The 16306-nt window shown below is 38.7% G+C and overlaps 1 protein-coding gene across 2 annotated transcripts in view; it reads right to left on the bottom strand.

The window, feature by feature from the left end:
- CNTNAP2 (contactin associated protein 2) overlaps positions 1-16306 on the bottom strand; it is a 1210705-nt gene that overhangs the window by 518378 nt on the left and 676021 nt on the right. For both annotated transcript variants that reach the window (XM_087766336.1, XM_087766327.1), the window contains exon 9: positions 13129-13278. In XM_087766336.1, the coding sequence (XP_087622462.1) occupies positions 13129-13278 (150 nt within the window). The remainder of the gene's footprint in view (positions 1-13128; positions 13279-16306) is intronic.

The following is a 16306-nucleotide window of genomic DNA, read 5'->3' on the forward strand; positions in this document are numbered from 1 at the left end:
GCCCATCGATCCAGACTGTCCAGGTCCCTCTGCAGGGCCTTCCTACCCTCCAGCAGATCGACACTCCCACCCAACTTGGTGTCATCTGCAAACTTACTGAGGGTGCACTCAATCCCCTCATCCACATCACTGATAAAGATATTAAACAGACCTGGCCCCAGTACTGAGCCCTGGGGAATACCACTTGTGACCGACCGCCAACTGGATTTAACTCCATTCACCACAACTCTTTGGGTCCAGCCAGGCAGCCTGTTTTTTACCCAGCAAAGAGTACACCCATCCAAGCCGTGAGCAGCCAGTTTCTCCAGGAGTATGCGGTGGGAGACAGTGTCAAAGGCCTTACTAAAGTCCAGGCAGACAACATCCACAGCCTTCCCCCACTAAGCAGGTCACCTTGTCATAGAAGGAGATCAGGTTAGTCAAGCAGGACCTCCCTCTCATAAACCCATGCTGGCTGAGCCTGATCTCCCGGTTGTCCTGTACGTGCCACGTAATGGCACTCAAGATGGTCTGCTCCATGACTTTTCCCGGCACCGAGGTCAGGCTGACAGGCCTGCAGCTCCCCAGATCCTCCTTCTGACCCTTCTTGTGGAAGGGCATCACATTTGCTAACTTCCAGTCATCTGGGACCTCCCTGGTTGACCAGGACCCAGGACTGCTGATAAATGATGGAGAGTGGCTTGGTGAGCACCTGTGCTAGCTCCCTCAGTATCCTCAGGTGGATCCCATCTGGGCCCATCAACTTGTGAGCATCCAGGTGGAGAAGCAGGTTGGTGACTGCCACCTCTTCGACAACTGGGCCTTCATTCTGCATCCTATCTCCATCTCCCAGCTCAGGGGCCTGAAAACCCCAAGGATGACCAGTCTGACTATTAAAGACTGAGGCAAAGAAGGCGTTAAGTACCTCAGCCTTCTCCTCCGTGGCAATGTTTCCGTGGGCATCCAACAAAGGAGGGAGATTCTCCCTGGCCCTCCTTTTGTTGCTGATGTATTTGTAAAAACGTTTTTTGTTATCTTTAACAGCGGTGGCCAGTTTAAGTTCCAGCGGGGCCTTCACCTCTCTGATCTTCTCCCTGCATAACCTCACGACATCCTTGGAGTCCTCCTGAGTCACCTGCCCCTTCTTCCAAAGGTGGTAAGCTCTCCTTTTTTTTCCTGAGTTCCAGCCAAAGCTCTCTCTTCAGCCAGGCCGGTCTTCTCCCCTGCCCGCTCGTCTTTCGGCACATGGGGATGGCCTGATCCTGTGCCTTTAAGGCTTCCTCCTATTTGTACTAGTGACTTTATTGTTCAATATATATTTTTATTGTAAAACCTACACATATAATAATATCATTTCTAATTAATTTTATTTTTAAATGATCCATGCACTTTGTAGAATTTTTTTTTAATTCCTCTTTTAGTTTAATCACAAACAAAGTATTTTTGAAACAGTCTTGGGCTTATGATACAGGCAAAATACTGCTATTTATTTCACTAAGCAAGGACATCTTACATACAGTTCGCAAGCTTCTGAGATGTTGAGAGTTAATGAAACTGCAGATCAATAGGATTAGAAAGGTGAGTCACAGTCATTGTGATCCGCAGAGCAGTAAACGCTAAGGCTGTTTCTGAAACTGCTAATAATCAGATTCTTCCTGCCCTTGCATTTTCTGAAAGTAGCAAAGCAGAAAATGGAGAGAACTGTGTAAATGAGACTAGTTTTGGAGCAGTTAATGAAAAATGATGGTTAAGAAAAGTGTTCTGTATATCATATTCCAAACTTTACGAAGATGTTGGATAGAAACAAATTTCCTTAAGATCACCCTGAATGTTCCTGTCACCCTGTTGAAAAGATTAATTTTTTTTCAGCACAGTAAAATTTGAGTTAGCACTGAAAGCCAAGCGGAGTCCTTACACATTCGTTCTTGATTGGGGAAACTAATGTAAAGGGTAAACTGTAAAGACTAGGATAGTTGCCTAGCTGTAATGATGTACTAAGAATACACTGGAGTTCACAGTAACTGCAAGTACATTTCTAATAGCAATATTTTAATGTATACAACACTTTCAAAGGATATTAAAATCATGGGAAATTTCTTCGACACAATTAATGAACATTTTACTGCTGAACTGCCATGGAGATCTTTGGTTGCAGTACTTTTCTATTCTCCTAATCAAATGTGATTTTTGAAAACCTGTCTTTATCAATTTTAAATTACAAGGTCATTTCAGATGTCAGAATATTAATTATACAAAGTATGTATGCAAACCAAGTCAATTTTTTTGGGATGGGTGTCAGTTACGGTGCCTGAACATAACTCTGAAAGGCTTCAATGGAAAGCTAAAAAGACCTTGCACAGGGCATAATCTAGTTCTAATGTACGTACTTACCTACTACAGGTCCAAGCATGGAACAGAGACAGCAACAAAAAGCTTCAAATTTCACATGCCTGTATGACATCCAAGAATTACTTCTACAGGTAGACTGCACCAGCTATGGAGTTTGCATCTTTGTTTGAGCACCAAAATGCTGAAGCACTAGGAGAAAGGGCTTAGGCTTCTTTATAAAATTAAACTAGTTCCGTTGAACACATTTTTAATATGCGTGCCTGTGTGCACACAGAGTTGTGTCATTTTGTAGACCCATCCCAGTGGTTCATGATACATTTCAAAAGCAGAAACATGAACTACTATTTTTATGCAGCAAAATATAGCCATTGACCCAAATGAGAATTCCGCTTACCAAATGATACGCGGATATGATGCAGTGGCGTTTTTATATTTCTGGGCACTAGCATGAGATACAATTACAGTCTTGTTGCTGGTATTTGTAGGATTCCTGAAAAGATCACTCAATGCATTTATAAAGACCTGTCCTATTTGACTTTTGTTGAGATCATAAATATAATAAAATCTGTTTAAAAAATGAAATAGGAATATATAACTGACAAAAAGAGCCCTAGCATTCTCAAAAAGATTTAAGATTCATTTATTATTCCAGTTGTATAATTCCTCAGTGACCTTTCTTCAGCATGCATCAAGATATGCAGCATTCCATCTCTGTGCTATCTCAAGCTTTTTCATCATGTATCTACAGAATAACTGTGAGTCACTAATAGCGTGAGCAGAGTTTACTCACACCACAATCTTTAAGACATTCAAATAATAAAAGGTGGTAAACTTTCCCTCCCACTCATGTTTTCTCTTCTCCTTTAGCTAAGTAAGTTCTTAATAAAAGGCAATACTGAGAATGCAATTAAGCAAAAGGCAACAAGGAAAAGCTCTTATCCAGTCTATGGAGAACCTGATTTGCAAAGACAGTAAGTATAAATGAGAGAGTTTCAAAAAAAGCAATAGGGTCAGACTTTGGGCAACCTGTTCCTATGAACGAAAATCATAGGAACATGGGATCTGAACATCTCTTCAAAATTCCATTCAGTTTGGTTAGGATGCCAGTGAAACCACAAGGAGCCTAATTAATTAAAAAAAAAATTATTCAGAAATCTTCCAACTTACAGAATCAAATATAAGAATTAGTTTTCAAAAAATTAATATTAATCTGTTGGAATAAAAAGATGATTAAAAAATGACAAGCAAGTACAGGAAGTGTTTTGGGAAGTCTGGTCAGTAAGAACGATGAAAATGAAATAAGTGCAAGAAGCAGATGAAGCATTTTCAAGCATCATTAAAGCTTGCTTCTTTTTGAGGCCTCATCTACTTGGAAAAAGATTCACAAGGAAATATCCTTAGTGCCATCTAGAGAGTACTTTTGTCGTTATAGATTAAAGCAAGATTCTTCCTACACAAACACATAAACATCATACACACTGCTATTCTGCAACGCTATTTGACTTGTTCTTATTGATAAATAAAAGTTTGTTTACTGAAGGATTTTCAGTCATTGTGCATTACTAGTGTCTAGCCTCAGTTGGATTTGTTGGATGAGATCAAATGATAAGCATCAAGTCTCAGTCCAGAAGCAGAAAGTCTGTAAAATCACTTCTCAGGATCATCCAAGTTACGCATACACTTGGTATCAGGGGTGAACTGAAAGAGGCTAAGAGTATCTTTTATTGCCATGGCAACAGACCTAGTTTCACTTTTCTCCAATATAACCTTGACAGTAACCATCATCCCTCAGAAGTGTCCTATTTCTTCTCTTTGTTCATAAACACAGGATTTTTTTAACAGCTTTACGGTTAGTATTTATGCTAATTGTCCAATCTCAGATAAATTGCTGTGCCTTAGGGGAAAAGAAAAAAAACAAACAAAAAGGATTGCGGCCATCCAGTGAACAAGCTGAATGACAATGTCTTTGACAGGACTTAATAACCTAAAATGGTCTAGCAGTTTGCTGGTTAACTATCAATTCCCTCCTAAAGAGATCATCAATATTACCAAAACCTTGTCCACCCCAAATTAAAGGAGACATACTTTGACACTGACAAGGTAATTTAATGCCCTTAAACTGGGCAATAAGCCAGCTGCCATCAGCAGTCCACATTGGACATTCGTGCATCTCCAACTTGTTACTTCCCACTGCAAAGTATTATACAGGTAAGTTCAATGCTTTGCTGAAAAGAGAAAAATAAGGCTTTAAACATTCTCTTTCAGCTTCACAGTTCAGTTTTGCAAATTTATGCAGATGAATCAGCTCTAAGCCACTGACTGTGAGATTCAATAAAGTTCTTTCTTCAGAAAGATATAAGCCCTTAAAATCTACTTTATGATTTACAAAAGCATCACTAATAAGTGTTCCTGTTAGAGCCCCAGACTGCCACTTTTATATGATGGGATTTGTTGTCTTCAGTGAAAGGCGATAATAACCACCTGGGACTGTAGGCATGCAAGGATTTAATTGACAGCCTGCCCTAGACACAAAGGGCTACCTGCAGTTTGCTTATACAGTAGAAGCAACAGACAGTAATTATAAATGTAATTGGAGCTCCAGTCAGGTTTCATACATGAGCCCCTATTTAAGATCAGCACTGAGAACTGTTCTCAGCTCAAACCATATGAGGTCTGAGGCAGGCCTCTTATCTATATAACTGTATTTTTGCTCTATCGCCCACTTTCACAAACACCGTATTTTGGTGAATTCTGGAACATATCCGTATTTTTCTTCTCCTGTTATGAATTTATGACTCATTAAACCAGATTTCAAAAGTTATTAATGTTTACAATTATATAGATAGGTTGATTTTCTAAAACATGCGGTCAGTTGTCTGACTACCACCAGAATCAATGGCACATAGGCATCCTCTTGCTTAGTGTTATTTACAATATTAATAGGTGCTCATTTACATACTTAAAACATTGAAATGAATTGAAAATTTGGCTCATGTTTAGAGGGGGTGGGAGGAAAAGGGGAGGCTGAGGTACGTTCTACTATTTTAAAGAGGAAAATCACAGATACTTTAACACCTATGGAAAATCCACTGAGAAGCACCAGTAAGTCCCTCTCCAAAACAAGAAAAGCCTCTGAAAACAATGTAACCTATTGATGGCACCAATAATTCACCTTTTCTTTTTTTTTTTTCCTGTAGGTGTGTTGAATTGTGGCTGTGGACAATAAGCACATTCATATACCTAGAAGCAGAGCCAGGATACCCTTGAAAAAAAAGGTTACGTTGGCAGAAGTGCTATTCCAGCATCAATTAGCGTTCTCCACTATTCAGGAGTATGATTATTTTCACACACCGGGAAAGCATATGGGTTTACTTTTCACAACACAACTCAACACACTCACACAAACATATTTGTGATTCCTAATGCTGTCAGTAGACTACATTATTTTCAGTGTTCTAAAACCATACAGCCCTAATTAGTACTGTCTAGTGGTTAGTACTGGTTAACATTCCTCCCAACATTCACTGCTTGTTGAAATAGACACCCTTCCCCAACTGTAGGCAGTTTTTTCAGCTACTGGTACCAAAGACCTTGTAGCTTGTCCTACTAAAGCATCAGCAAGAGGACATGTAGGATATAGATATAATTGTCACTTTTGAGTGCGACTCCAATAGGTCTCTTCTGGGTCTTCACCAGACATTTCCTTCTCCAAAAGTTTCTCTTTCAGAAGAAGCGTTACTAATTTTTACAAGCCCTTTTCCTTTCCCTTCGGAGTCAAGAGCTATATCATATAGGGAATTTCCTCTATTTTTAATTTAATTTTCTGTAATATCCAGAGACTTGATACAATTTGCTTCTGACTGAGACTCAGGCAACAATATGACTAGCGTATTCAGTGAAACAGGAAATAAATCATATACACACAGACTCAGAGACAACAGAGTTCCGTTAGTTCAGTTTACTCTTTCCCATGTCCATGCACATTTACTCTCTATGGTACATGTTCTTTCTCATTCTTTGTTCTTTCTTGGTTTTAAATGTCAATAAAAGAATAGAAAATTTATTTAAAAACTTGTCATTCTCTTATCTGCTGCACACAGAGATTTGCTTTAGTGCTTGCAAGAAAACAAAGCAAAAGAGATTCAGTTCCTTCACTTTAGTTTTTTTGAGAAACTTCTAGATATATACTCTGTGGCTAACATCTTCAGCTTAGCAAGAGATTTGTGTTGTATAACAAGGAGAGCACATCTCAAAACTTCATTCATTTTTCAATGAGCGGACATTTCTCATCTCTAACAGGCCTTTGCTCACAAGCTGAAGTTCTTCCAGCAAGACTCATGCTCCCATATATCCATTCCTAAACTCACATTATCATACATTTGATTTTTTATTTGCTTCCACAAAGTATCAGCTTTCTGCCTGCACTTGTTTTTCTTCAGGAGATCAATCTATCACCAGCATTTCTGCTTGTACTGTTGTATACAATGTGTTGGTGGATTGGCATATTACAACATCACTAACAATACTACTGACATTACTGAAAATTAATCACAGAATGTCAACATTAGTTAGTCTTATTTGTCTAACATTCAAATTATCTGAATGAAATAAAAAAAAAAAAACTTTAAACATGATGAAAAAAGCATAAAACTCAAAAGAGTTAATGGGCAATGTTGATCAACTCCCTTCAGTTCTGTCAGTTGTATGAAAGGAACGCGAATTCAGGTGTGTTTCATTGTTCACAGTGGAAGAGAGCAGATGAGATAATAAAGAATTTGAATCATGTATTAAATAGCAGAGAGAGGCTTAGGTGCCTATAATTGCCTGCCATTTTTATTTTTTTTACTTACTAAAAAACCACGTCCTTGCTTTGCTCAGGTTTATACATTCTGCACATCTGCGTTCTTCACTCATCTACTGACTTATAAACATTCTGGATTTAACAATCCAAAGCATGAGGGTTGTTAAAAAACACAACCCATTCCAATTCTTTTATTTCCATTTCTTGTGTTTATCATTATTTTGTAGGACTGACCTGGGAGGATTCCTGGAGATAAATGCTGAAGACACACAAAATTGCGTTATACTCTGAGCTATTTTGAATTTGCTTTGTGTTCTCCTCATGGATTTGTATTTGAACTTACAGTAGAGCTATGATCATGACAAGAAAGATTTCAAATCACACTGAAAGCACCCTTTCCACAAGAAATACAAATTTGACCATCCTGTCTCATGGTCATACATGTAAAAAAACCAAGTGGCCACTAAAACTGAAGCCCTGACACATTAAAAATCTGATCAACATGCAGAAATGCACATACAACCCAGCATCATTGTTATTTATTGAGATAGGAGAAGCTGCAGGCTTGAGAGAATGATGTCAGCAGGGACTTTAGTTTCCTTTATTAGGTAATGGATAACCTGAGCTGCCATTGGTCAGGTCCCATTCATCTGTCACGTAACATCTAATAAATTGAGTTTTGCTGAACACACTTGACTTTGAGCTACAAAAAAATCCATTGCCCTCTTTCTATCTGATAATACTTGCGATTATGATAGTTTGAGTGCTTTTGAAATCCCAGTAACACTACCTAGGAAGTCTGACCATGACTATAACAGCTCTTAATGACCAATTCGCACAATGATAACAATGGATAACTTGATAAAAAATGTAGGCATACCACTCAAAGGCTTTGGTTATAGACGACAGGTTTTAAGAAAGGAAGGTTCACATACAGAAGAACCCAGCACATGTGAAAGAGAGGAAGGTATTTTTTCTCTTTCACTTGACTTCCCTTCTCCCTTCTGCTTCCACCACGTCTAATTCTATGGGACTTTAGACCCCCAGAACTTTCAGAAACAAATGAATTCTACTCCAGGAACAAGACTCCATACAGAGTATGTTTTGTACAGTCGTACAGAAAGGAAGGACTTTTTATATGCCACAGACCAGTGTCCCATAGGAAACTTACTGCATAGTCCATTCATCTTTGCTTGTCAGAAAAAGCAGCACACAGTGGACTGACAGACACCCACTGCATACCTTTGTTCTCAACGAAGATTTATCACTCATACTAAAAACTCTCCCATCCTTAAGCCAGTAGAAAGGAGAGGGAAAGTAGACACAATTAAAAAGAAATGCTGTAAAATAGAAACAAGTCAAAATTACGTCTCCAATCAAGTATTTCCTCTGGGCACTAGGCAGCTATTAGGTGGTTTGGTGCAAGCTTAAGACGCTTCACAAAAGCCCCTTATCTCCAGCAGTGCAAATGAGGTTAATGGACTCATTTTCACTCTGTGATTCACTTTCTCTGTTCTGCTTTTTTGTTTTATGCAGATAATTGGAAACAACAAAGAAACATCATTCTCTAGAGCTTAGAAGGGAAAGGAAGTTCACTTCTTTCCAAAAACACAAATTCAAGACAAGAAAGAGAAGGAAAATAAAACCAGTGGGGAGGGAAGAATAGTTATACAGAAGGGTAATAGGCAATTAGCACTCACCCTCCCACATACATCAGCAAACGTTCACACAATCTACAGAAATGCCTGATCTTAAGCACACCTTCCCCTAACTCTTAGGCTTGAATAAAATGTCACTGCTGTCTGTCCCTTGGGAGGGTCTTAGTAGTGCTGGGAGACTGCACAGGAGCGGCACAAAGCGGGGGGGAGGAAGAGACTATGAACATGATTTATTGTCTGACAGAAATAAAGAATCCTCTTATGATTTATAATTTACTTATGGTTTTTCAAAACTACAAAAGTTAGTTCTATGAGCAGAAGTAACAAGAGATTCTGATTTCCACATCTCCTTTATTCAAATATTGCTGTACATATTGTACAAATCTGGGTTTGGTGTCAATGACGAGCATTTCTATTCAAATGAATGAATAAACTAAGGAATAACCAGAAGACATTTGGGAACTAGTTTTGAGGGAAGCTGAGAGAGTGTCAGTCAGGTCTGGCTTCTCTAAAAGGCCAACTTTCTCAAAATGGTAGCTGGAGGCTGCTACTAGACAGGGAGGTTGACTATCCAGGCCCAGTAGACCACTTGGTGTCCAAACAAGCTATTCTTTTGTTAGCGCCTTCAGTGTCTCCACAGTGTTCAAATGGCCCTTGCCGTACCTGTTTCCATGCAGAGAGGGAGGGGGCATTCCAACTCACAGGCTTGTTCCTGCCTGTGCCAAAATTTCTGATGCCAGGAGTAAACCCACAATCACCCTATGTCTCTGCATTCCCCCTATTATGTATGTAGTTATAGTGGACTGAGTCATAATAAAGTTCTAATCAAAATACTGTGAGTAAAATTAAGGTCTTTTTCAGACATTGCTGCGACTATCTGTGTAAAAGTCAGCTTAATATTTCCGATTTGTCTGGAATGTTTTATCATTACATTTGGCATAGTAATGTTCTCCTTGCCCACTCCATCTTTAATCTATTCCCAATTTTGACAGATTGACTATTTTATTATAAAACTAATATTATGGGATATTGCCAGTGCAAAGTTATGACAACAATATATGAAAATGATCATTTTTCTGAAAAATAGACACTGTCTCACAAATTCACATTCAAATATGTGGTACTTCTCTTACAGTAAAAGCTGTAGTTATTTTCACAGAGAAGGTCTAATCTAGTGTCTGCCTAGTTTTGAGGCAGTACCCATTTTCTTGTAATTACTTTTCTCTTTAAATTCTTCAATATATTTTTGAGAAAATATTGTACTGCAGTGCTGAAATGCAACCTTTAAATCTTTTCTTCAGGAAAGACACCACCATTGCCTATAGTATATATTTGCTATATTGACACCAGGAGACCAAAATATAAAGAGACACGCTTATTTTTAAATCAGGGAAAGGAAAAGTTTGGAGAACAAAACATTTGCATACATGTGGTATCTCTTTCAAAGATGAAATAGGAAAATTTAAATCAGAAGAGTGTTCAGAGTCTTCCGGAAATACTGTAGAAGCTCTCCAAACACAAATTCAACAGACTGAGCTTTCTCAGTATTTTTTAAGATTAAGTAACACAGCAGTGGGATGGGATGAATATCATAACATTACTGTCTTTAAAACTGATAATTTAAGATCTCCAGCAAAGAAATCTACTGGATTACTTTTCACATTTAAAATTTATCATCACCAGAGAACTGATAATTCTTTCTGCTAGCCATGTAGCAGTTTGGAAAAAAACATACTATCCTCTGAATTCAAGAGGCAGTTGTCCCTTTCCTAACCAATTATGCATATTTGCAGAAAAAAAGTATTTGACAGTTATCTGAACTTACTCCTAATGAAACTCATGAAAACATCTTTGATGATAGTTACCAAGTGGTGCAAACGTTTGAAGTTCCCTACTATTCTCACCTCTACATCCTCTTCTTGCAAATACTATTTATTAGCAGCCATAACTTGGAATGCTTATAAAGAAAAATAAGGAGGAACACATACATATAGAGGGAATAGAACACAAATACCTTTCCCTCAGAAGAGGTAGATCATGATAAAGATTAGGTTTCTAATATGCATCCAAAAGACTGGCTTTAAGTTGCAAGTAGTCTCTAATTAACAGATATATATAGCAAAATAACTAACATCTATATAGAGCAATATTCATGTGGGAGCATTCTAAAATAAATTAGTTCCTCAGATCCAAGTCAGAAATAAAGCTTCCTCAGATTCACAGCTTGAAACAGTTAAAATGCAAAAGTATAGTGTTGCAAATGCAGACTTCTTATTTTGAAACAAAATTGGACATGAAGGTTAGGACACTGCTATTCTTTTGATATAACTTTAGAATACCTTTCAGGTCATAAAAGATAATAAGGAAAAAGAAAAAAAACATAGCTTATGCAAAGGGCCCATGTATTTGGGTGAACAGATGTGGGAATGACACTTCAGGGAATTCATGACTGACTTTCATATCCCACTAGAACAATATCTACATGCACGCTTTTTTTACGGAAGGATGCTGGAATTATAAAGTACAGGTCAACAATTAGAAGTCAAGCAGATTTCAGAATCCAACTGAAGTGACAACAAATCAACCTGTATTTTGACTGACAAAGGGTATAAAAACTACCTGGAGAAACCAGACAATGTATTCCTCACAACCAAAGAGTCAGAGACAAAAGACATTTCAGAAGAAATCAATCTCTCTCCAAAAATGTAATAATGGTCTGGGGATTTTGCCTACGAAAATTAACAGAATCTAACACTGGATGTATTACGTATGGCATTTCTTTTCATTTTCTCCTATGTGTCCTTAATAACTTCATTTAATGAGAATGTCTCAGACTGTTCTGAGAAATTCAAGGTAGTACGTTTTGATGGCAAAATAATTCTAAGGCTTTGGCACGTGGCAACTGGCTATGCTAGAACTCTTATTTGAGGCAATATGCTAAAAAAAACTATTCAGGATATTAGCTGAATTAAGGATATTGGAAGAGATGCATGTTGCAGCAACAGAAAGTTTAACTCTTGTGACAGATAAACTTTAATTTGGTAATATATGTCTTAGACTGTGTTATCATCATTGCTACAGTGTTCCCAGTGTGTCATCAGTGTGTCATCAGTATCTGCAGGATTAGAATCTATTTCTAATTAACTATATCTTAGTTTTGTAACATTATTTAAACACTAATTTCCATATGTATTTTTAATGATTCCACTGATAGGAGATAATGAAATGAGAATAACCTTGAAAAGATTTTTTCCCTTTCCATTTAGGGTACTTCATATGCCACTAACTTTTCTATCACTTGGGTAATGTTATGACTATTTATAGTATCACATTTATATTTTATTTTGATTAGATATGCACCTTGTAAGTTTGGAAAAAAATCATTTTTCAACACTGATAAATTCTACTTTTAAAATTTGTGTTCTCTGACTGAAGCTTTCATGTGCAACTTCACACATGTGGGACACTTCAAAAGTACAACTTACAACTCTTTTTTGATCTCAGCATTTGAGCTTGCTGAGAATTCTGCTTGAACAAAGATTGCAGGTCATTGCTGAATTGGATGTTTTTAGAAAAACCTGTCTAGCAGTATGAAAAATAATACTTACGCTTGAGTTAAAAAAACCTTAATGACCTTCCCCTATAAGATAGTAGTGTATCGAAAATATTTTTGGCATACTGAATAGGCTTTTTAATATAGAAATTGAAATATATATTTAAAAAATCCAAGAGTTTTGATGGGTTTTTTTGATTTTCATAAATGCTAACATAGGAGAGCAAGAGGAATAAACATTCAAGCTACAATTTGCAATAACTCTTTTTAGTATATGGACTGTCAATAGACAGAAATACTGACCAATCTAAGGCTTCAATTTATGAGAGCTTCTTAATTACCCACAATGAGGACAGCTCTTACAGAAATCAGCAAATGGTTAAGAACTGACCTGAACAATGATATTTTGTCTTCACGATTCCAAACTTGAAAAGGTAAGTTTACCTCTCTTCTCAGTGCCATTGAATTAAACTACTAATGGAAGGTTCCCCTTTCAGAGAATAGTCTCTAAGATGTTCATAGAAGATCTCAGAAATCATTACAAGTTAGATGGACTCTTGAACAGAACTTCTCAGTTTCTTTTGCAAGGATGACGAGGTGTAAAAAGATTCTTAAAAGTGAAATTAAGTTTAGTATCTTACTTTTTGATCAGCAGCACCCAGCCATTTTAGCCATATTAAGATCTACACGAATGAACTACATCCTGAGCTTTATTCCACCTATAATGTAGATTAAAAGACAACAGCACTTTAAGCAGATATTTGTTTTGTTTGTTTGGTTTTTTTTACCTCCAAAGAAATATTTCTCTCCAGTCTTAACTTGCAGAGGGCTGTTTGTTCGAACAGCTGAAGCTTCATCGCCATCAATGGTGAGGACCGCAAAATTTTCCTTAGCTAGAAATCGGACTTCATGCCACTGCCCATCATTGAGACCAGAGCCTATGAAGAACAAAAGACATTGGAACATTTTACTTAGTCCAATACTCATTATCTTTAAGTGTTTTGTGTGTCTCTCTCCCAGGCTCATTATGTAACGTTTCATGAAAGCTATTGCAGAAATAAAATCATTTTAGTGTGATAACAAGGCATTGTTATTAAAGTAGCTATTACCAAAAACATAACATTATATCATAAATACAAGTCTTGGAACTACTGAAGTGTTCATGCTGTGAGATATAGCTGTATAAATTACCGATGTTATCACTCACCTTTCCCATCAAAAGGCCATATTCTACATTATACTAATAAAGAATACCTCTTAATTGTTTCTATGATCAAGTTCGAAAGGAAAAGATATTGATTAATCCATTAACTACAGTGAGTAACAAGCCCAAAAGGCGTATTATGTTTGTGATTGCTGCCTTTATCAAAAGCTAGATATTTCCAAGAAAAGAGAAAGAAAAAATATGAGGGGGAAAGGCTCACGTGGAAGGTGAGTGCACAGCTAATCCTCTCATTGGGATGTGGGGCTAGTCACAGATGATGAAGACATTATCACAAAGGCACTGCAAAACCAGCAAATGTCTGCCAAAACCTGCAATCTTAGAGAAGCACCATCCTCCCAATACTGACAACAGTTGAAGCAGATGGATCTGTTCATTCATACAGATCTTTAAAAAAACAGAATTTATACCCTTCTTACATTGTCTCCAGCAGCTGGCAGGAAGCCAGTGTGCCTGGCATGTTAACCTGCCAGTGAGGAACTGCGAAAGAGTAGTAGTTTATTCTGGTCGTTACCATGCAGGCAGGTTATGTTGGGTCAGCAAGTTAAGTAGCAAACACTCTAGTAAAAGCAAATTCCAAATTACAGCACCTCTTGCAAGTGACGTTTTCTCCACCTAGATAAAGGTGCTAGGTCACCTTAGCAAAACGGCTGCTGCCAAAGTAAGCTACAACGCAATGCAATAAGCTGTTTCTAAAAATTAAGTGGGATGCTCAATATCAGCAGAAGTATAATGGAAGATAAACTTTCAAAATATTTGAAAGAATGTTATCTTCTATGAACAAGGAATAATATTCACGGCAGACAGATATACCTAAACATTTAATGAATATTTTTTTCCCACTGCTTCCACATGTTTGTTTAAGATACAAGATCAAGTCTTGAAGTAACGAGGAGCGTTATACCTTGGAATATTCTTGGAATGTTCGTTAGTGTGACTAAAAGTGGCAGAAGCCTCTTAAAAAATGTATCAGTAGGAAATGTTTCTATCCAAGCTTGTTCAACCTAGTGTAAGAACAGATGGAAGACCTAACATACTAAACTCAAGAAAAGTTTTCTTTATGTTTGTAAGCTCTTTTTTCATTTTCATGACATCTGACAAAGAAACAGAAAAAAACATAATTGTAACCCAGACAAAATTAATTTCTATGATAATAAACTCAAAAAGGAAAAGAAGATACACCTTTTTATAGAGTTCCAAACCAAAATTGTTACAGCATGTGTTACTACAACTGAAGTTTATCAGAACATACTTAAAATCCCGATTTTCCAGCTTGAGACAACCTAACATTAAAAAATCTATTTCATTTTTTTTATCGAGGTATGCAGTATTGCCTTGAACTGAGTAACGACGATTACAGACTTCTGGACAAAATTAAAACTTGGCATTAAAACACGACGGACGAAAACGGTGGCATGAGCTGTTTGTCAGTGAGTCCAGAGGGAGGTACCTCTAAAGCACTTTCTGGAAAGGGGGATATTGCTGAAACCAAAAAACAACAGGACATTAGGCAAGAAAGTGTCAGCCTACCTTGCACCACCATTTGTATTGTATCAAAAGATAAGCTTTTGCACCTTGACGAACTGCGACTAGGGAAATGATGTTACACCTCCAGGAGGTTCTTCCAAACATGTCCACCTCCCACGAGCATCGAACTGTCACCGCTTTTCTCTTGCTCCTGGACTGAATTTGCAGTGGCGTCTGATGTATTTATATGGCAAATGTCTCTCTCTTTAAGCTTTCACAGTAGGAACTTTCAAGGCCACTGCTACTCGTGCTTTGATACATTTTTTTGAGAACATTCACCAAACAGACAAAACCTTCTAGCCAATTTAAACAGAATTAGATATAAACAAACGCAGAAAACTACCTGGTGCAGCTGCCCCGATGCCAGCATGGGGATCTGCCGCCTCCGCGGTCTCCGTGAGGGGAGGCCAGGGCTGCCCCGCGCCGGACACAGCCGGTTCCAGCCGGTTCCAGCCGGCTCCAGCGGCCCCACCGCAGGGCACAGCCGACCCCTCAGCCACGGGCGGGGCCTCGGGGAGAGCGCAGCTGAGGAAGGGCAAAGCGCTGCCCGGCGGCGAGGGGAGAGGGAAAAGGTGTGAGGAGCAGCGCTGCGAGCCCCGAGGGGAGAGCGGGAGGGGGGGAGGAGGGGCTCCCGCCGCCTCCCCACCCCGCAGAGATTCCCCTGGAGCCCCGGCCGGAGCAGGTGGATGCCTCCCGAGGGAGCTGCGGCCTGACGAGAGCCCGCGCTGGGGCCGGGGAACAGCGTGAGAGGGCAGGAGCGGCAGGGAGGAGCCGCTGTGTCCTGACCGTACCCACCCCTGCATCCCCTCTGGGCTGCTCGGGAGCGGGAGGCTGCGGAGTTGGGAGTGAGGAATTGTAGCTGAGCTTGGGAGACAAAGGAGGAGAAGTGGTGTTTTAATGATTGACTTTGTTTCTCGCTACCTAAATCTATATTAATTTGCAATAAATTAAATTAATTTTCCCCAAGTCAAGGCTGTTTTGATTGCAAATGTAATTGGTGCGTGATGTCCCTGTCTTTATCTTGCTCTGTGAGCTTCTCAATCTTATTTTCTCCTCTTGTCCTGCTGAAGAGGGGGAGTGACAGAGTGGTTGGGTGGGTGTCTACCCCCTGGCCAAGGTCAACCCACCACAACTGATGGAGCTAAAGACAGATGATTATGCCATGAAATTGGAAGTTTGCCTGTATTTCTTATAAGCCTTAGTTTGCCATCCTCACC

This window comes from Nipponia nippon, unplaced genomic scaffold (assembly GCF_047370975.1).
Source record: "Nipponia nippon isolate SJK-2023a ecotype South Korea unplaced genomic scaffold, ASM4737097v1 scaffold_1, whole genome shotgun sequence".
Classification (NCBI taxonomy): Eukaryota; Metazoa; Chordata; class Aves; order Pelecaniformes; family Threskiornithidae; genus Nipponia; species Nipponia nippon.